General features: G+C 41.0%; 2 protein-coding genes across 4 annotated transcripts in view; one reads left to right on the top strand and one right to left on the bottom strand.

Annotated features, from left to right (window-relative positions):
• Positions 1-21164, bottom strand: part of LOC120960223 (bromodomain-containing protein DDB_G0270170) — a 68958-nt gene extending 47794 nt beyond the window's left edge. Inside the window, exons 1-2 of one of the 3 annotated variants that reach the window (XM_040384279.2) lie at positions 20917-21164; positions 19528-19867 (exon numbers count right to left, since the gene is read on the bottom strand). In XM_040384279.2, coding sequence (XP_040240213.2) covers positions 19528-19670 — 143 coding nt within the window. In that variant the 5' untranslated portion in view covers positions 19671-19867; positions 20917-21164. Of the gene's footprint in view, positions 1-19527; positions 20017-20856 lie in introns of all 3 variants that reach the window. The other 2 variants (XM_040384278.2, XM_040384280.2) reach the window with 2 other exon arrangements.
• LOC120955427 (60S ribosomal protein L24) overlaps positions 1-22203 on the top strand; it is a 245605-nt gene that overhangs the window by 77732 nt on the left and 145670 nt on the right. The window lies entirely within an intron of this gene.

The raw sequence follows: 22203 nt of genomic DNA on the forward strand, positions 1-22203 counted from the left end.
GAACACTACAAACCACAGCAACAAAGTAATAGCAATGTAATAACTTGCTATCGACTCATGTTCAATGACAGCTGCCAGTTGCAGTTTATCGTTTAAGGACCCTTCCATATAAACAAATATTTCATTCCAAGGATTAATGTACAGATACACACAGGAACACAGGACCCTTGATAGGTTGCTTTCGGCTAGTGTCTCAACGGAAATAAAATAATGCCTAACAAAAGTACCTGTCTCCTTCAAGCATTGGACAAACATCCGACTACCCAAATGCTTCACCGATAGAACTTTATTCCTCTCCAACTTTACGACTGCATAGTTTTATGCTTTATGGAAATCAGACTTATATTTACAGCCAAACCACTTGGGTAGAAAACAAATGGCTATGAACCATAAACAATACGCCACGAACATGCGTACAAACTACCATTACTAGCGAAGCAAAATGTTTCCGCACATTTTCTGATGAATAGTTATGCACGAGACGAAATCGAACACGTGTAAACTTTTCGTATTTTTATGACATTTCTGTTTCATGTTGCTGTATATCCAGTGATTTGTTGATGGGCATCTAGTGATATGATGAAAATAATATGTTCTTCCAGTTAGATAACAACTTAGATTTAAACAACTATGCAGTGTGCATTGTTATTAACTTTTACAAATATTATGTTGTAATGATTGTAGAAACAAATCAACTAACAAAGCTCAAACAGGCCAATACGGATCTAAATTTATATCCAGTTTTATGTAAGTTGATTAAAAACTTTTCTTCTTCACTTACGTAAGTACTCTAAATGATATGTACAACAAACCAGCGATCGAATGCTCGTTATGTTTAGCATCGTGATGAGATAACCCATGTACGTTGCCGAGTAGCTGTAAAATGATGTTTTCTCATATCCGAAGACTGTGCTAATTTGTAACACATGATTTCGACATCTGTCCCGATTGTATGCACATTTGAAGTGAATTGAAAATACTACCAAAGGCAGCTTAGCTTATCTACTGAATAAGTAAGATTTGCTAAAGTAATTCATTATAATTGTAGTTGGAGTGGTTGTACATGTCGTGCCGTATTCGATTTCACTCTTCTATTTGTATGTAATCATTTATCAATGTTAGAAAACGTAGATAACGATAACCTTAAACCAGTTCTATTGATTTTATTTAGAATCATATTTTTTAAATTCGATTTTTGGGAATCATAAAAAAATATGTGCAGTGTTCTAAAAACGAAAAACCACAGATATGTCTATTGCGCCGACAGGAACCGGAAGAAACAGTCCCCAATCGCATCAAGGTCGAAATTCTATCTAGAGCTGTGCCCCCGCCACAGTACTCAAAGCTGAGCAAAAATGAGGGGAACATTTGTAAGCGTGAGTGTGTTGCTAGTTGCTGTTGCGTGTGTCGCGCCCCAGCCAAACCATTTGGTGAAACGCAAAAAAAAACATGTGAATCGAGCTCCGTGTCTCAAGGTTAGCCTACATTATTGCGAACTTTGGCGATAACGTCGCGGATACAACCAGGCGCTCAGTGTGTAGAGAACGGTCAAATCGACAGTGGGTCCGAGGGTGGAGAACATCCAAAAATTGAAACCAACACACGCTCACGGTCCCAGTCCGTTTAATCAACATGGCCACCAAAATGTTGGTGTTGTTGGGTGATGGTGTGCAGTAGAAAGAGGAACGCCACACGAAAGGAATTTCGCGAATTATTCCATCTAATTCGGCTCAAATGCTCCCCGACCCCTCACTCAAACCAGCAAAGAATGTTTGTTCGTGCGCCGTTAACGCGCCATCCACTGCTACGCGCCGTCGCGTAGTTGTAAGGTGTAGTGAACTTCTTTTTTCTTGATTTGTGTCTCTTCTTTTGCTCGTTCCTCTCGATCCTGCGATGCAGATCTTCACGCAGATGATCGCCACATAAAACTTGATACGTGCGAGCCGCAACCGAGGATCGAACAACAAACGGCGGCGCAGTGGGCGACGAACGAAGGGATCCGGTTCTAGATGTCTGTAGTACACACACTATGTGGCCGCACAGCACCAACATACATATATGCGTATGTGTGCGTGCCATTTAAAGCCAATCTCTTTCACTCTCTATCTGCCCGTCTGTCAGACTTCGGAGGTGGTTGGGGTAGATTTAAATGGCCGTCTCACACCAAGGGTACGCGTCTCTTCGCGAAAGCGGCAAACACGTTTGACCCCCCAGTCAGCTATAGCCCCACTCGCTTTACGCCGGCTTCATGGGGAGCTCTCTGGATGGGGAGAAACTCTCCTAGCTCCACAACACACCATCATCAGCGGACACATTTTATAGGAGGTTGTTCTCAGACCGGTGTCTGTTCCGAAGGTTTCCGCGCCGCTATGTTCAATAGTCATGAGAAAGATTCCCACTCTCTCACACATCGTTTGACTTTGCCGGTTCTTTCTCTCGTTCTATCGCGCTGCAACTACCATCAAAACGCACAATCCCCCATCGTCGGAGTCATCATCGCGGGACGAGCGAAACTGCGGACGGGTGCGAGCAGACACAGCTGTGTTATGCGCAAAAATCGGCTGATTTGACCGTGCGCGCCAACGTTCACCTCCGACAGAAAGGTTCAAGGTGAGAGAGAGACCAGCAGCGAGAAGCGTGACGCGACGAACCAGCACATAGCTCTCAACACGAGAGTGGATGTGCCGTGAAGCGAGGGAATGAGATACTGCGCGCCAACTGGTAACATATCGTCGTGCCCGCACGAACAGCCGTCCCATGTGCTCCGGCAAACTTCTTGGTTAGTCCCATTTAGCGTGGTCAGCATGGTTCATATACTTTGCCATAGGCCTCCCTACACCCACAGAGATCTCTTTTGGATACCTCTACTTCTCTCGCATTGCTTTGTTCCAGTTAGCAAATCTGCCAATGTATGGGTATGTGAGGTTTGCCTACTTTGCGCTTCTCGTACAGCAGAACTTTATTACATTAGGTGTGTCTTTCTTGATTGAGATATACTGATCACTATCGAGACAGTTCGCCTAATTCATTGCCATTTTTCAGATTACAGACGCAAATATAAATCACTCACATAATTCTCACCTCGCTCGATTCACTTGTATATATTCATGTAAGAAGAATATGATCTTGAAATTATTACAATCCTTCTTCTCATCCTCAATCATAATCATTGAGACCGAAACTTTAATTCCGTTTGTCAAATAACAGCTCTAACTTAATTAAATTTCCAAGCAGTCATTGTAATTCAACATCATAAGTTGAAAAAACTGGTCTACTACATTTATTATGATTCAACAACAACTGAATATATACGCTGTAAAACCTCACAAATCTAAAAAGTTCAAGTATACGAAATAGATATAACCTATAATTGCTCCATAACATTTATAACAACGATTTATAGACAAACTTATATAATTAATTAATTATAACAGCCAAAGTCCTAACAACGCTAGTTTAAATTAAAAAAAAACTGCAATAGCAAGATCTAGCGCCCAACGTAAGTTTTTTACTATTTCAAATCAATCTATCACCATATCATTTTCATTTGGATACAGCCCACATTTGGCCAAACATCTGATGTTTCTTTAATTTCCATTTTCATCATATTTTACTAAAGGAACTGATTGATGAAACTATTGCATCTAACAGGCAATACTGTTCCTTCAAGTACTGGTCTGATCCAGCAAATTGTGGGAGCATCGCGAAAAGAGACCCTGGACAACAAAATCGAAACAATTACATACAGGCTTCCAGCTCCCCTTTAATTTCAAGCAATCTCCCTACAAGAAAACAAAAAACTCACACCCAAGGATAACCAGTCATATGAAAACAAGAAGGGAACGAAAAGCAAAAATTGGTCAGTTATAGGTTCGAAAAGGAAAAACGGAAAATTCAAGTTGGGGGCAAGAGAACACATGGAACAAGAGCTTGCCGCCGAAGGGACCACTGAGGTTTAAAGAGCCATTTTAAACACTGTTAAACGAGTTGTCCTTCGAATATGCTTCTTCATATTTCTGTATATCGTACTATTAGTAATCTTCGATGCAGAAACGTATTAGTTAATATCGAACAACAAGGGTATAAATAAAATAATTCAACATTAAAAACGAATGGCAATGGGATGATATGTACGAGGACGTTGTATATGCAAGAATATTAATTGTATTTATTTTTAAAATTTTAATTCATTAAAAAGAAGCAAAAACAAGTTACACACTTCCATCATTATTGTACTAAAACCAACAAAAGTAACTCAACAAGATATCATCATTTTATTGTACGCGTCAACATATGACCCTTGTTTTAACTGGCAAGACAAAATTAAAAACCATACAATACTGTGGGTGGCAAACAGCAAAGTCCATTCGGCCAGACGATATGCTCCAGAAAGTTTTGCACCAGTTTATTATACGTCTTCCAGTGCCCCACCCCGCCATTTTTGCTGCAATGGAGGCACAACAACGAACATAAAGCAGATAACTATTTCCTTTAACCCTTTACCGGTTAGGGTCGGTCCCTTTTTATTCCCGAAACAGCTTGAGTCAGTAGCAGACAGAGAAACGGCGCACAGGGAATCCGCGGAAAGAAAAGGTGCATCACGATGCACATCACACAACCCACCCGATATACACTTCATCATTCGTTTACTAGTCACCATAGCAAGACGTAGCCTTCGTCATACGTCGCTGCTTACCACCTTGCGTCTTTCCACCACTATGCTCAAGGTAAACCATTCATTGCACCAGGAGCGCACAGAAACCCAGCGAAAAGAACGAGAGAACCACTGAACCAATCGGGAGAGCGAGATGAACATAGTAAAATTTCTGTCGAGTAAAAGTTTTTTTGTTTGTAAATATCTTAAAGCAAAGGGCCTCAGTTTACCGCAATCTGGACAGATTCATACATGCTTGAAATGTATCCCAAATGATGATCTGCTCCAAACGGATAATACACGTATAACAAATATTCGTGATATAATAATTGAAATAAAGTACTTGGTTCGATAAGAATAATTATACAATTATTCCCAGAATACTTAAATGCTGTTTAAATGGTAAAACAAAGGCATTCGTCGCCAATGGAAGCATTTATATTAACAACTGGTTGGAAATATACGTCGGATTCAGATGAGACTTTACATGGCTGGAAGGTAAATGTTAATGCAACTGTGGCTTCCCACTTCACCATACTAGCTCACTGATGCAATCACCAAAACGACGGGACGAGCGGAAGACGAGCGGATAGATAGACAGACAAGCAGGCAGCGTCGGACAGTCGACAGACAACGAACCGATGAAAAGATGGTCCGAAGACTGCAGCAATAATGTACTATGCATAGGTTCCGATTCGTTTGTCCAATGATTATGTTTTTCCTTTCACTCGCTCGCACAAGTATACTACTATAGAGGCGCAAGCAAGGTGGTAGAGTTCAGGATGTGTTCAAAAGTTGACCAACCGCTAACGCCAGGGACGATGGGTGAGCGATGCGAAGAGCTCCATTAAGGCAGACTATGACGGCCGTCACTGTAACCAACCACCGATCTTTCCTCAGTTCAACTGCAACCAACGACACATGCATATACGCACACACACACACATACACACACACACAGATATGCAATGCACATCCGATACTGCAGAGCAAAAGTAACCTCAACCCGCTTAAAACCCCCACCACAGTCGAGAGAATCGTCGTAAAAACGGGAGTAGTACAACAGCACTACTGCTGTACACAGCTGCAACGCCCGACAAATATGCCCTGTCTCTTTTTTATCCATTCGCAATCGTTCGCCACGCGCATGTCCGCGACGAAATGCATTTCACGAAGTGCAGCAGACGTTCGCTTCCTCTTGCCCATCCCTTAGTCTAACTACCTACTACTCACTCAACCCACATACGGTTTGGGGCGATAAACGCTACGGGCCGCACACTAGCGCAGACAGATCACCCGAGTCGATAGGGTGGAAGGTTGGCTGGCAGGCTGGTTGGTTGGCTGGCTGGCTGGCTGACTGGCTGGCTGGCTGGCTGGCTGGATTGCTGCCTGGCTGGATGGTCGGTCAGTTAAAAGCAGACATGCAATTTTTACGCTCTCGTGTCCCCCCTCATCTCACACCGCCTTACCTCTTCCCAATGAATCATCAACGATGCAAGTGCGGGTGAACGAGCCAAAGAACATACTAAATATGTATTGCAGTATGCATTTCGGGGAGAGCTGCTTCACTCTACAGCGAATGTATATGAACATGCATAGCTATATACGTATATGAGCACTTATGTGCGTTTGCGCGTGTTGATGACCTACTTTTACACCGGCAGTAGATGCGCGCGCGTCCCTTGCCCGGCGTTTTTGCCGTTTCATCCGGGGTCTGAGACGTCTTTTGAGTTTGCATTGAACAGTCTCTTTTGCACCCTCGGTGTTTGAGGAACAAAAGTACTGCTTACACTTTCGTATGTAGCTACAATTGTCGCCTTAATATTCTGCTGCATCTGGAACTGCATATCAAGCTATTTTCGTGCAAGAACATTTAAACCTTTGAATAGTACTGTTATATATAAACTTAAAAATGTACAAAAAACACCTTTCCATTTACAATTAATGCCAATTGAGTAACAGAAACATATAAAATACACATGAAATAAACTAGTATGATAATATGAAATAATATACATGAAATGAGTTTTTATACATTAAATTCATATACAACAATATTTACAAACAAATAAAATTAATCAAATGAAACACGTTTGGCGTGGTTTTAGACACATTTTCACTCAAAAAATATTCGATTATTACACATGTACTAAAAACAAAGAGTATAATCTTTACAAGTTCGAAATATTGTTCAAATTTATTTCAATAAAAAGATTTAAAATAACACTGATTAAAACGTCAAAAAAACACTGAATAAACGGCACAACCCCATTCCTGAAACAATTCTTGAGAGATTACTTTATTTCCATCGCTGTAGTCCCATGGGACAAACGCAACAGACGATATCGTCCACCGAAATTGTCTCTCCGTGGTTCGCGAAGTGACAAAATAAGATCGCATTGCTTTTGCCAATCTAAAAATTACCACAGAAACAAGCAGTGAAAAAAACAAACAGAAACAAACACGGGCAGAAAATGGTAACGTTAACTCAACAAGTTTCTTCTTAGCGCAGACGGAAGATTCACTTCCTGTACTAATGACAGAATTTGCAATGGGAGGTGGTGAAAGATTGGGAGCAGCATTCGACAAATAGGCCATGGCGAAATTTAGCACTAATATCAACAGAAGCACGGCTCGCGAAGGAATCAACCCCACTTCCACTCAGGGTAGCGGTTGTACTATGCCTGTAGGTGCCGGCAGAATGGTTGGAGTTTCCGTGTTGCTTCCTCAAGGCTGAATCAGTTTAAAGATAGCATCGCTTGAGGCAGTCGTTTACATACACGCGGTAAAAGTTTTCTTCAGCAGACGGCAACGAATACTGTAGACTATGTCCGTGAAGCAAGAATGAGTGTAGCGAGAAATAACATCCCCCAGTGTGCAAAAATCTAAAGAAAGCAAAGTCGGATTGAAGCAATTGCGATTTAGTGCTCATCCAAGCTGTAATAAAAATGAACAATCAAAACACGTATAAAGTCAAGAGCACGCAAGTGGATAGAGTAAATTCCTGTTTGATTTGGTTAAAAAATTTACCAGAAACGTTCATGTTATGAACAGAATACAGAATAGAGTACTAATCGATAAGATTATAATTAAACATATGAAATATTCATTTTTAATAAATGACCAGCACATTTTGAACATGTTTTACTAACATCTTGTTATACATTTAAAACTGAAAGATAATAAAAAACAATTCACTTAAGTTTGCTATCTACCACTTTCGACCCAAAACTGACATCTTTCAGGGGAATAAAAACTATACGCTAAAACTAATCAAGATTGAAACTGTAGTAGTGGGATGGTTAAGGCAGAAAACATAAAACTTTTCTTATTCACACGATTAATTATGCAATTTAAATTACCATTGCAAATTGCCTTTTCTTTCCCACCATAGCCTGTAGCGAACTATGCCAGATAGGCTAAAACAGGAAGTATTTGTGCATTACGTGCAATTACGGTCATCGTTTAATTGTGTGATTTGCTGCACAAAAACAATACCTCCTCATCCTGGCTAGACACAACAACTTTACTTATAGATATTAAGCAAAAAAGAAAATAATCTTGAAAATAACCAACGTTGCACTACAAACCACCGATACATCCTAGCGACAACGGCTATTTTCGTATCCACTACGATGTCGCTTCCGTCTTCTCATACCACTGTGCAGGTGGAACACAGTCTGAAGAAAATATTGCCGACTTGTGACTCAGACCTTCGGCAAGTCAAGCTCCTCACATCGACTGTCTTTTATTTGTTGGAAAGTGTCTCAAACATGGCCGATTATGTTTACACACAAGACACATCCGAACAGCGCACAATCCTGTGCTACTGAACTATTTTAACACACTGTGTGTTTATCGTTTGTTCTTTAATATTCCTCCCCGTGAATGGGACCCGGTTACACTGCCGTTCGAATACTACGAGACCGTGACAGGTGGCGCCTCGCGGAATACACCAAAAATCTACGTAACCACAGAGCTGTCTCGTTACTCAGCTCGTTCAGTCAAAAATATAAAATAACAGCTAACGAACAGTCACGGACCTCCACACGCACCGCTGTTCGCCGTCCTCCGACTTGCACTTCCGAGCCAGACAGCACAATCTTCTTCGAGCGTTTGCTGTTAGTGGGCGTATGTATAATATTCGCACACGCTCGAAACAATGTGTGGGTTGCATCAGATTATTTAACCGTCGCGACAAAACGTCGGCACAGTTTGCTGACCATCCGTGGAAATATTTACTACCGTTTATGTGTCAGACAGTAACAATAAGACAACTCGCCCTCCAAGCAAGAAATTGCAAGGATATTGAACAGACGATTTTGATTACCCTATAAATGATTTTGGAGAACATTGGCACATACATTTCAAATACTCCACGCTCCTCAACTAAAAATATGGCAAGTATGAAAGATAAAAAGATGTTTGAAAAATTAAATCAGAATACTATACGCTTTGGAAATACGTAGGTGGTCACACAAAACAACGAATGACAATAAGTTAAACGAAGAAATCACGTTCATTCACAAACAAACCCACCATCGAATGACACACGGCTGCCCTCGCAAAGTAGACACTACAATCGGTACACACGTGCGTGACTCATAGCGCCATGTGTGGAGTATGGACCTTCTCAAATCTAATTGGAACAGGTATAACGCGATCAAGTCAATGGGAAACATATTACACACGTTTTGCAAAGCCAATACGAACGCAACAGGTTTCGCTAGGCAGACAATCTCTCATCGTGCAGCATGGTTTTAAAGACCAACAGGTACTATAAAATGTTTTTTTAAACGTTGACTGTTAAAACCTCCGCGTGTTAAACATTCAACAATTCTGTTATATGAACATTATGATGAACTCATTATAACTTTTTGCAAGGCAGTTAATACTACTTTTTGGACGTTTTGGGCCTATACAGGCTTCCTAAACTTATGTGTACCACGCTACGGGATTATTGTCAGCATTTGCAACGGGAGGGTTCGTTGCGGTCCGGTCTTGCAGGAACCGGCGCATTTAACGAAATAGATGATCGAGCCCTCGATTTGACACATAGTGGACATATATTTAATTCATTTCTTGAGACTGAAAACGATTTTCTGATGTATCTCTTCAAATTCATTCACATACTTGAATCAGCAACATGAACGTGAATAAGATTTACCCGACATATTTTTCAATATTACAATAGCACGATATAATTATACTCTAAAACTTTCTAAATCTGGCCTGCGAGGGTGGGCTCTCTATTTATGAGAAATGATTCTATTGCTAAACTTAATGTGACAACCAGAGGGTATGAGGAAAGACAGGCCAGTTTCTGTAAACATACCTAGTTCAAATAATCTTAATAATCCTGTACAAGACTGGCATGATCGAATACGGGAGTCACTGATACGTCAAAAAGGAAAGGTAAAAATAAGAAGCTAAGTTTGAATTAAATATATTAATTTAGATTATTTTAGTATATAATATAGATAGTATATTATTTAGTATATCGATCAAAATTTAAAATTTGAGCAAAATGCCATACGTCGGTCTATTCGTACGCCGGTTCGATATTTATTTCGTGCACCGCTTCAAAAAACGGCCTACGCAAATATGCCGCGAATGAAAGTGAAATATTACCGCACATTAATGCAAACTTACTTCCAACACAGCTCTCACAGACGAAACGGTAAGTTGCGAAACGAACGGTGGAGTGCAAAATTTCAAAAATAGATCCGCAGATCATTCAAAACCAGCCCTTGCAGAATTTCTAACTACATTGTCGTTCAGTCCACAACTGGTAGAATTTCAGTAGTTAAGCGAATAATGTTTTATAGCTACAACAACGTTGTCATACATTTTTCAAATCAATGTGCATTTGTAATGACCTACTTTATAGTGTAATGTAGTGTAATTAGACTCCCTAAAGAGACAATCAGTCTGCTTGGGAAACTGTGTCTTACATTTTACTAATATCATTATTAAGAATAGCCTATCTTTTTAATGGTACACACAATTTTCATACCAAATACAAACTTCGCCAACTTGATTGACCCTGGAGCAGGCCATCGACACAAATTGCCTTCAGCACGGCACAGCTGTTTCGGCGATGGTCTTGGTCAAACGACTCATTTCGATGTCGCGACGCGATTACATTTTCGCTCCATCCTCCCCATAGGTTACCGTCTAAATTATACACCTCTGTCCCAACGGCACCGGTATGTTTCTGTAGCGAACATCCAATGTCGGCATACATTATTCACCATACGATGAACGTCGACCTTTTCCTATTAGCACGATTGCAATGCAGACTAGCTTGTTAAAAGATTAAAAACAGATTTTTATACAAAAATAATCAGCTAATTTTACGTTCCAGAAAAAATAGTATATTTTTTTAAATGAGAAACCATTTGATATTTTATAGTTTCAAATTTATCAATGAAATTATGTTTATTCTAAATTATAAAACTTCTAAATGTGGCTACTCTAATAAAATAACACAAGTTACGCTCCAAAAATCTGCCCGTTGCACAACACATGTTATAAACACGTGTTTTTATTCTGTTCAGCCGGATAACGCCCAACACAGTGCTAACTAACACACACACAGTCTTACGGGCTATTCACAATACAGCTCCTACCAATACACCACGGCTCCAAGAGCCAACAGCGCTACCCGCGAGAGAGAAAAAGCCGGCGTTCATTCCAGCGTGTGCGCACAATATCATGACGCAAAAAGGCGCCTCCATTCCTGTCATCTCACGTGCACACACCTGACACCTCTACAGGGGGGGTCTAGGTCTCTCCAGCTGGGTGGCTATAGATAGAGTAGTTTGCTTGCACCTAATTTTTACACGCAGACTCGGTAAGCTTTTTGCTAGAAAACTGTACTTTTTCCCTTCGCGAAGCACGGCGTAGTAGCCCAGATAATGGCGCAAAAGCGTGATACCGATAAATCGTACCTTATCGCATACCGGGGTGACAAACACAACCATCAGATATTAATAAGTTTATCGGGCAAAGCATCAAGAATCAGACTAGTAGTAAGAAGCCACTACGTTTATTTCTGGATAATTTTAAACAATAAGCTCTGAAGCATTGAGCTAAACCACAATTAACGAAACTAAACACTCAAAATTATATGTATCTTGACCCAATATACTACACACAATGACACATTTTCTCGCAGTCTTTATCATCATTTATGATAAGCCAAATATCTGCGAGTAAACTAAATCTAGATAAACTATTAGAGATAAATAACTGTAAGAAGGTACTGTGTAACTATACTACACGTTTACACCGGTAAAGCGATTATCGTTATCGTTCAACTAGTACTGATGTAATCTTTGTACTAAGAATAACGGGTGCCATTTAATAACTGGTCTAAGACTTTGTTCAGGTCAGCTGCAATACTATCGGGTGTAGACATTCCTTGGAAAATTCGTCCGATATATGTTACAACAAATCTTAGTACATGCACACATACACATTGATGCCTAAATCAATCGATATTACCCTCAAGAATGCACCACCGTATCGATCGTGTTTGACGTGTTTCAGACTAGGCAAGTTCAAAAGCTGAATCCAACAAGCAACCATTCATGTGCACAACGTGTCCCTCGTGAGTAAAGTGTACCGGATGGTTTTATGTGTATTCTTTTGATGTATGTGGGTATGTGTCTATCGTAAAACCACAATTTCATCGTTGAAGTGGTTTTGCATCTCTCTCACTAGCAGCACCCCTCATCGAACAACCGGCCCATGGGTAAACATTGCACACAGCGCACACGTCAATAAACCTCTACACTTCCCAGTCCAGCAAGCCCTTTGGCGCCAACAGCGTTCTTTACCGCCCAGCCCGTCCGTCTCAAAGCTCCGCGCGTTCTGGTAAATTACGACGCTAAATGAAAATGACGCACGCAAGGACAACTCAACGAAAGCATGGGGAGTTTGGAAGTTGCAGTTGCTGAACAATACCAAATCACCTGCTGCACCTTCGGCAGGGGTAAAGGAAGAGCGCACAACTACTATGTGAGACTGGCATGCACTTGATTCATTTGATGTGGGAAAAAATCTTGTATCTCACTGCTACGTCATAAGTATTTCGAATCCGATTTATGTACAAACACATGTGATCAACTATTACCCACCATCAATCCTACAGCAAAAATATAGGAATGGTTAGCTAATTCCAAATGTGTAGGACCTTTAAGCAAAACAAAAGCACAATCCAGCAGCGGCGCCAGCTATCTATTATTGAAACCATCATCATCATTACCTTCCAATGCATAATCATGCACACAACCAGGTGCTGGGATTGTAGTGTAGCAGAGACTTGATAACTAGACATTCGCGAAGGTCGCTATAACGATCATTTGCCAGAACGATAGGCTGTTTTGCACCGGTCAAAAGCATCCACAGCCGCACACATGCATTGTAACTTGCCGTGGCAACACAGCATACAGCAGCTGACAGAGATAGGCCGCTAGCTGTAGCTAGCTAGAGTGAGAACCAATGAAAACAATTGCACCTTTTGCAGTTGAACGCGCAAATTCGGACCACGATTGCCACAAAACATTTGATGTTTAATTTTTTTAGTACTTGTATGCAACACTTTTAGCTTTTACAGAGAAATCAAGATGAAATTATTTATTTTAAAATAAATTTATGTGTTTATTCTTTTGTAATTACGCGTTTAAATGATAGTACTTTTTTAAATGAAATTAAAAAAAAATCGGCTTCCAGTATATTTTTGATGATTTATATTTATCTTTTAAATTTAACTGTAGGAATACTACAGTGCTATTGTTGCTTGTAAAAAAGGTGTCATGTTGTTATAACGCAAGCGTAACGTAAGCATAGGAAGAGAAAATCTATTGCCACTCATGAAGAAGGACAGCACAGAGCGGTTTGTTTGATAGTGAAAGGACATATTAAAACACAATTTTATTAAAACACAAACACAATGCTACTCAAACGTTCAGCAAAGATTAGCTAAAGATAAATTATAAAGTTTATTTGAAAGATTAGCGTTCATTATTAGTTTCAAAAGTGGATGTAACCATTAGGTTCGAAATATATAAATGGAAATTCCATTCAAATTCAGAACAATAGTTTTTTCAATTTCATACGACGTGTTCTGCTACGTGTTTTGGTAACGTGAAAAAGTTGTCTACAAGTTCAGAATTATTTTCACCGTTACTAAGCCACACTATGATAACAAATGACGCGCCTGGCATGTTGGTATGATTTATGGCCATTTCAACGAAACTATAAAAGTGGTTGTGTATGTGTGTGTGTGATTATCGAGCTAGGCGAAACTAATAAAATTTTCTATGCGGTTAAGCTTGCTCTAGCTACAATGGTGCGAGATTTAATGCGCAAACATTTTATTTGCAGTAAACATTGTAGCACCTCGATGCAAACGCGTAGGAGTTGCACTACGCGATAGCAATAGTAACAACAACAACAACAACAACAACCAAACAACAAACAAACTATCACTGCCATGGATACAGTGTAACTTAGTGCATGTCAGCTGCACTACACGCTCGCACACATTGGCAATCGTCCAAGAACAAACTGGCGGATCATATCATGGGGAGAGCCGGTTTGAATCGGTTACGTTGACTCATATTCTTGTTTGGGTTTACACAATTTTCACAACTGCATACTTGAAAACAAAGTAGATTTATCAAGGTATAGGTACTGCGTTCGTAAGATGCCCTACAGCTAAACCCACTACCCATTGCTCAACATGCCCGCTTATCGTCGCGTTTCTTCGGAACACTTGACATCAATGTTTTTTAAACTCTATTTTGCACAACTTCAATGTTCACTTGACTAAGCTTGCATGCACCATGTGCCGCATGAAATAAATGTCGTTTGATGATAAGCCGCTAGTATAACATAGTTTTAATCGTTTTGTATTTCCAACCATCGTTTGATAACAGACTACAAGTGAAAGCAAACTCTACAATTTCTTAACAGAATCAATTGCACGATCGATCATTATATGGGCAAGAGGGCTGGCTTAAGATGCACTTTTGCTTTTCCTACTCATTGCAAATAAATTCCGTTCACTGGTTCCCTTAGTTGTGTCAAAACCGTTGTAAATGAACCCACATCCGCTAGTACGAGCGTAAAATGGGACAACTATCGCGACACGCTGTTTTCCATGTTGCTTGGTGATGAACTCGGTGGAAGTGATGAGTAGAAACAACAGCAACAATCACGAAATCAAGCGGATGCGCGCGAATTCGCCCCAATGCTAGTAGTAGTAGTAGTAGTAGTGCGCAGTTCTGCTGAATGAAGATAGGGCTAGGCTATTTTTAGCGTGTGTAATTACTACCGCAATCTTGTACCACTCTCCTTCCAGCTGGTTCTGTTACGATTACGGGCAGGCAGGAGCAGAGACTGCAGGGTGCGGGAATACAGTACTGTCAGACAGAACCCTTAGAATGTGGATCCCCTTGATGCACAGGGCATCCGGTAGGTGAGATAGAAAAATCTGACTCATGATAGTGACAACTTCCATCTGATTCTATCCCCCGTTCGTCACGCCGCCCCCTTACCAATTGCTTCTCGCTACATGGTTTTCCTTTCACATGCAGTAGATCAATCAGCTGCACTGTTTCAAGTGGCTTGAACGAGTGCTGTATCTTGGATGCTACAAAATTGCTACGCAGCCACGTCCAGGTCAGCTGTTTTGGACCTTGGTGTTGCAAATTAAAGTAAATTCGCTTATAATAGCAAAGGGACTTGGGCAGTCATTCAGATATAGGTTAGCAACTGAATGTTTGTTGACAATATCATGGAACTCTAGCCTGTATGAAACCTTCTTTCATGCATTGACTTGTACTGAAAGGTATGCCCTCAATACAAACCCATAAAAACAAATGAAAGAGCGGGCACACAACCGCGGCAAAACAAAACAGCTGACAAAACAAAGCTGCTTCCATGCTACCGGCACGAAGTCGTATCACACACTCTGTTGTCATGGTAAGCTGCATTCAAATGCACTAGAGTGGGTTGACTCACACAACTACAAACGCAGCTACCCATTTGAAGCACTTACTTTCTCGTTCGTTCATTTTTGTGTATGTTGTACGTTGATGTTTTCTATCCTGGTTTATTTTTGGATTAATTCCCCATTTTTCATTCATTCGTCAGTTTGAAGACGTTGTAATTCTAGTTCAGTTTGGTAGTGTTTTGCACAACTTTGATTGCATCCATTACTGTCAGGCGGCACGATAATTCAATTTACCGTGCAATTATATTACTATGCTCCAACGCACTGGTAATACCATTTCGGTGAATCCAATAACTTTCCTTCCTGTTACAAGGGATGTACAGTTTCTCTCTTATTCCCCCAATCAAATGCACTATAGTCAAAGCCACATTGCAAGGAAACAGACACAGAACCGCTGCCTTTTGGTAACATAAGAAGGGTTCCCTAATTGCATTAAGACGAACGCACAGCACACGACTTGCATTGTGATGCGCAATCGACCGGGTCAAAATGAAAAAAAGACGAGCGGGAAGATAGGGGAAGATCGTTGCTTGCTTTCAAAAATCATAACATTGACTTTTGCACTTGCTCTTGATTGCACCTACTAGGGAGCCTGATATATATTAAAGTAAATTTTAAGGAACATTTATTGTTATAATTCAAATTATGTCCGTACAAACTAATTCGTCAAAAGCAAATCGACCTGATAACGGTAAATAGTATTCAAATGATACTTCATATTACATTTTTTGCAATGATTTTCAATGATTCATCAGCCAAAACTCTGATTTTGAAACAACCGGATCGATGCCACCGTCATTTGTATCAGCAATAGCAAACAACAGCTGGGTGAGAGGTTTGTTATTAGTTCGACCACCAGAGCAGTTCGGCATCGTAGATCGATCTTGGCGCCATACTTGCTTACCACACTGATACAGTCTCATACACACACACACACATACTCACAACTGTGTGCCTACAGGTTCAGCTGTGCGGTCTTAAAACGCTAACAGCTGACACTCACAACTCGTATTCACAAAATGGTATTTGTTTTTGCGACTTGATTTTGTTAAACGGTTTGAAAGTCTACATAATCACTGTTGGTTCGTGATGCATGATCCAATTGAAATGGTAAGGATCACTACCAATGTACAAAAAAGAATACATCACAATACATTGATTGAAGAAATTTTATCAAATATAATAACCAAACAAGTTACTTTGTTTCTTTTTTTTCGGTGAATCAGTACTATAGCTATACATATTGTAAAAAAATACATGATTTTTTCAAAGTTGGACTACCCTCCAATCGTCTACTGTTGTTTGGTTCTATTCTCATTTTTGTCCCACTCTCATCGTGCGCTCACACTCTCGTCGTATTCCTTCCTCTCTCTACCACTCTCTCTCTCTCGTTTGCTCCTTCCTTTCGTCTTTCCATCTCTTTCGTGCGCATACGCAGGAAACGTCAACAAGAGCTATCGATAAAGAGAGAAGGAAATGGTATAAAAATTACTGCGTAATTTCGTTACCAAAACAACGTCGCCGCCGCCGCCGTCGTCGTCGTCATTGCTTGGTACGGTGTGTGTCATGGGCTGTAGCAACGGCGTAAACCCCGCACACCCCACAGTGGGCGAGTGTTAGTGGCCCGTTCAAAAGCACACAACACATGGGCAGTGATGAAAACGGGCGGCGGCAGTGGCGGAGCAATGCATGCGCCGAAGGCAATAAAACAACACAAAACATACCGCGTGAGCTCGATATACAGCTGTTGAAGGCAGGCGCTGTGTAAAATATGCGTTGGAGAAAGAGATGGGAAGAGAGGAAGAGCGAAAGGACTGTTCGTTTTACAGCTGGCAAACGGAAGGAAACAACCCAGAGCAAGGTGTGCGCGCGCTCTCGGTTACACTTCCAATAATACTACCCTTTCTCCTTTGCGCGTGAGTTTTTTTTACTTATTTCTTCTGCTTTTCGTTTATCAATGTGCTGTTGTAAATCAGATGATGATACTAATGATCAACCGAGTAGAATGAGAATTATGCAATCCGTCTGCAGTCTCCGTTCTTTCTCGAAGTGCTTTATAGAACAAAAAACGCGCGCGATTTCTGCTGGGATGTTCTTCGCGCTATTTGTAACACCCCACCGCAATAACTTCCGGATAGATATCATTCTAATCAGGCTATTCTGTTCCTCATTTTCTGTAAGCAATAAACGAATACTTTTTGCATGCGAGCAAACAAAAAATGGAACAAATTTCAGTCGGCATAATCGTTCACCACAACAACACCCAAACATATGGCGGCTAACATCTGATCATAGGACAGACGCACCCTACCTGTATTACATGAGCGCCTTTCACGAGACTTTTTCCAATAGTAAACCCAACACAAACATGCATACATAAACACAGAACAAAAAAAATCATACACTCAGTGTTACACGTAGAGAACTGTGTGTGAGTGTGTGTACAAGCTGTAGAAGCAGCTTGTGCCTGGTCGGTCGCTTTGGCAACCACACTTGGCCCCGAAATGGTTCAGGCTCAGCAACGCTAGAATTGACGCTCTCTCCCGGCGCTTCCCTGCAGGATACACCAATACCGACGTAGATAAATGGTGAGCCCCGGCCCAAACGCACCACCGTGCGCATCGGGTCGTGTTCCTGTTATGTTTTGACTGGGAAATCAACGTAAAAAATGCGTCTCCCTACAGCGGCGAGAACTTCAACCACTGGCACACACACACAAAATAGGGAATATACGATGGAAGGGGAAATCGTTCTTCACTTTTCCTGTTCCACTCAGGTGGATTTAAGCGCGTTCATCTCTGTACGCTTCAGTTGCTGCATATCGGTTCGTCCCTTTTCGTCTGTTTCAGGAAAACAGAGGTGTCCACACATCGCTTGGTGTATCTCAAAATTATACCACACTTATAAGGAGTGCGTTCGTGTATGTGTTAGTGGAAAAGTACAACAAACCCCTGGAATTGCTCTATCTGAAAATGAAAAATAGGGTAGATGGAAAGAGGAAAGAACAGAGCAGGGAGAGTTTAATCAGAATGAGAGAATGATATGCAGGAGCTTTGAATTTGGAACTGCCAACCGATATATCCAAAACGAAAATGATTTTCTTTAGATACATTTTTTCTCTCTCCATGTAATCTCTTTACCTTTATACCGTGAACATATCGGTATATCAAAATTCTTGTCAATTTATTCTCAAAACTCTCTTTTATCTGACAAAACAAGTACTGAAAAAAAACGTCACACCTTTGAAATACAGCTGAGCGTTCATCGTGCACGCATTCATCAAACGAGAAAATGCCTTTTCCCTTTTAAATGTACTTCGCCACACATACACACGAAGGCACGCATTGCTAGAACACACCACTAGGCGCGCTCGCGTTCGTGCAACTCTAAAAGCAAAAGACGCCTCCACGCGGCGTCCCACGTTGCACTATAGACGCGAGTTTCAAAAGATTCTCTCTTCAAGAGCATTTCGTTCACGAGCACATAAAACTATTTTCTTCATACTTTTCATTCTACTTGCGCGTATCATCCACATTTTTGGTCGCTTTTTTAATCCTACGTGTACCTTTACCTTCATTTAACAACAGCACTGGGAATAGAATGATCGAGTTACCGTACGAGCCACAATCAGTAGGCCATATGTAGGTACCGGGGAGAGCATGTACCTGCACGTATGAGCCGTAATATTGGACCGCAAATATCACACCAGCGTATGACTTGCAAATCGCCCGATGAAAATATCGATTTTTGATAGACTATACCCTTTTCCTCTCATGAATTCATATCTTGTCTGGCAAGCATGTGCAATAGCATCGCTCATCTTCATCATCATCGTCATTGAACTCACCTCACTGTATCTTCCTCACATATGATATCCTGCATCGTGTCCAGTTGCATATGGTTTGCTGGGTACTGGGTTTGAAATTTATTGTGCTCACTTTGCGTTTGAGATTCTTCGTTTCTTTTCCAAACGTCCACCAACGACATCATCCGTGGCGCGATGCTCGCCAAACCAGCATATAGACGACGGTTTTGCGTCACAGCACACTGCCTTTATGCTTGCACCGGTTGCAAAACCGAGCGGATACCATGCCTTTTTCACTTCAAACACACAATGCCGTTAAACAATTGTTTTGCAGTAAGGTTTTTCTTCTTTTACTTTCTGTCTGCACTCTTATCTTCAAACACTGAATCAAAACATTAAATTAGGCCACCGTAGAATGCGCTTTTCACTTTCACACTCCACACACACTTCTGCCCAGCAGCTTAAGGATACGCGAACGCGACGCATTTACCATACGCCACACAGCGCTGATAAATGATTACTTTTACTTTTCTGAAAACAAAAAGGATCCCCCCACCAACAAGCCCGAACATTGTTTAGACAATTCTTGAAATAGCCTACTACACTGCGAGGTGCACCGATTAATTCACGATTTGGATCTCTTCTCTTCCGCAACCACGGTGAAGTGAATCAAAACAAATCAGAAGAACTAATCACAAACATATGCACAAACAATTCACACACACACACACACACATATACACATGGCACACACATTCTCGGCACATGCATCCTATGATATGGCTGATGTTTACACCACACCAAGTCTGCCAGGCCCTGGCAAGCTGACTAGATCGTGTCACTAAGCTGCACTGTAACAGCTGATCGCTCGCTGCAAATCCTTTCTTGCAAGCTAGGTTGATGAGCAGCACCATACCATTTCAACACCTGTCGTCATTTGTATCGTGAGAAGATGCTTCTTCCAAACATAACTATCACTGTTCACACACCTGCGGCCGCTAGCTGCATGGCCAGGAAATATCATCCACGGAACATTCAAAAACAGTTCGCCTACTTGGATAGATTACAACAGCGCAGCCTCCCCAACATCAAATGCAACCACACACTTCTGTCAAATATTTCGCAAACTCAGTGCAAAAGCACCTACAATACACAGAAATCTCAGCTACACCCGTATATAAATCCATTGCATGATTGGTATGTGTTATTTCTATCGTTTTCTGCTAGTTTGACACGATGGCTTGCGATTTACGGAAAATGGTTTTGGGTGCGTTCGACATGACCATAGCGTTACTTCCCATGTTGAAAACACAATTTCCACTAACTAATCAATATAGCAAACACTAAACCACAGATTTTTTCACCGCTCACTTTGGCTACACCGTGTTATAATTTCACCCAAGAAGCACAATCAAGCATCATTTATTTTACCTCGTCGACCGGACGCAAATGCGCGTAGTAGCTGTTAGCAGCTCACCAGAAAAACAAGCACGAAACGGACGAGCGTCCTCTGAGCGAGCGAGCGAACCGAACGCACAACACGGTATGATGGCTCTCAGTTGGTTTCTGAGAATTCTGGGTGGCGGGAAACAGCTGAGTCGAACGCTTCGATATTTGGAGTGACGCACACTAGCGTATCCGCCGGTAAATAATATATGGTTGCGTTTTACGCTGCCGACCAGCTAGCGTACGTACGCCGGTTGCATATACCCTCTCGTACTGCCTGGGCAAATTCTCTCTCACCATCATTCTCTCTCCTTCTAACCAACCACACACGCACACACGTACACATCCCTTAGCGCCTGCAGTAGTGTGCGTAAACCTTGCGTTTTTCATCGGAGTATAATTTTCACTCAAAATCTATGCTCCTCGGCTGGATATTCAATGGATCCGTCTTATTTCGACTTATTTTTGTCCGTGTAGCTAATTTCACAAAACAATTTGACGCTTTGCTGCATATTTTCATAAACTATTGCAAACATATAAAACAGACGCGCGCTTGTGTGGGCATCAGCGAGAGGCGCGGTTGTAAGAGAAGAAATGCACGGACAAGAGAGAATTTATTTTACCAGAGCAGGTTTTGTCTATGTATGGATGGTGGATATGTGTGTATGTGTGATATATCAACAATTCCCAGCATTTATCGTCCATTTCACGTTACTTAGGGTCTTATAAGACTCCAATCACTGGAGTTGTAACTTGTAGTTTCGAATTGTTGATTAACCCTTTGCATTAGAAGCGTTACATCTGCTGAATAAAAACGCTTAAAAACAATTAAGGTGGAATGTTATGCTCATTTGTAACAGACACATTTTAATAAAATCAACAGATAATAGCTTTAAGTAAACCGAAACTACGAATACGAAACTTAATGCATACCGGACAAGGAGCAAAAAATATGATTTGCGGCGCTAGTTTCGTTAAATCCAGAACCTAGCAATGGTCTTTCGTCAAGTGCAGGGTTAGTCGCTACTATGGATCGTTGCCTGCAACGCATTGTTGGCACACATATTTGACTTTATCCAAACATATCGCCTAACACGCAGTTGAATGTAAAGTGTGAGCGATAAGTTGAATTTCAGGAAAAATGTGGTGCATATAGAAGGTGTATAGACTGGCCTTTCGAATGGCGACAAAACAGCGTTTTATTTTTTAATGTGATATTAGATAAATATTATATATGTTTTCCGAATTAATATTCAAATATGAAAAAAAAAA

The sequence above is a fragment of the Anopheles coluzzii genome, chromosome 3, assembly GCF_943734685.1.
Source record: "Anopheles coluzzii chromosome 3, AcolN3, whole genome shotgun sequence".
In the NCBI taxonomy this organism is placed as follows: Eukaryota; Metazoa; Arthropoda; class Insecta; order Diptera; family Culicidae; genus Anopheles; species Anopheles coluzzii.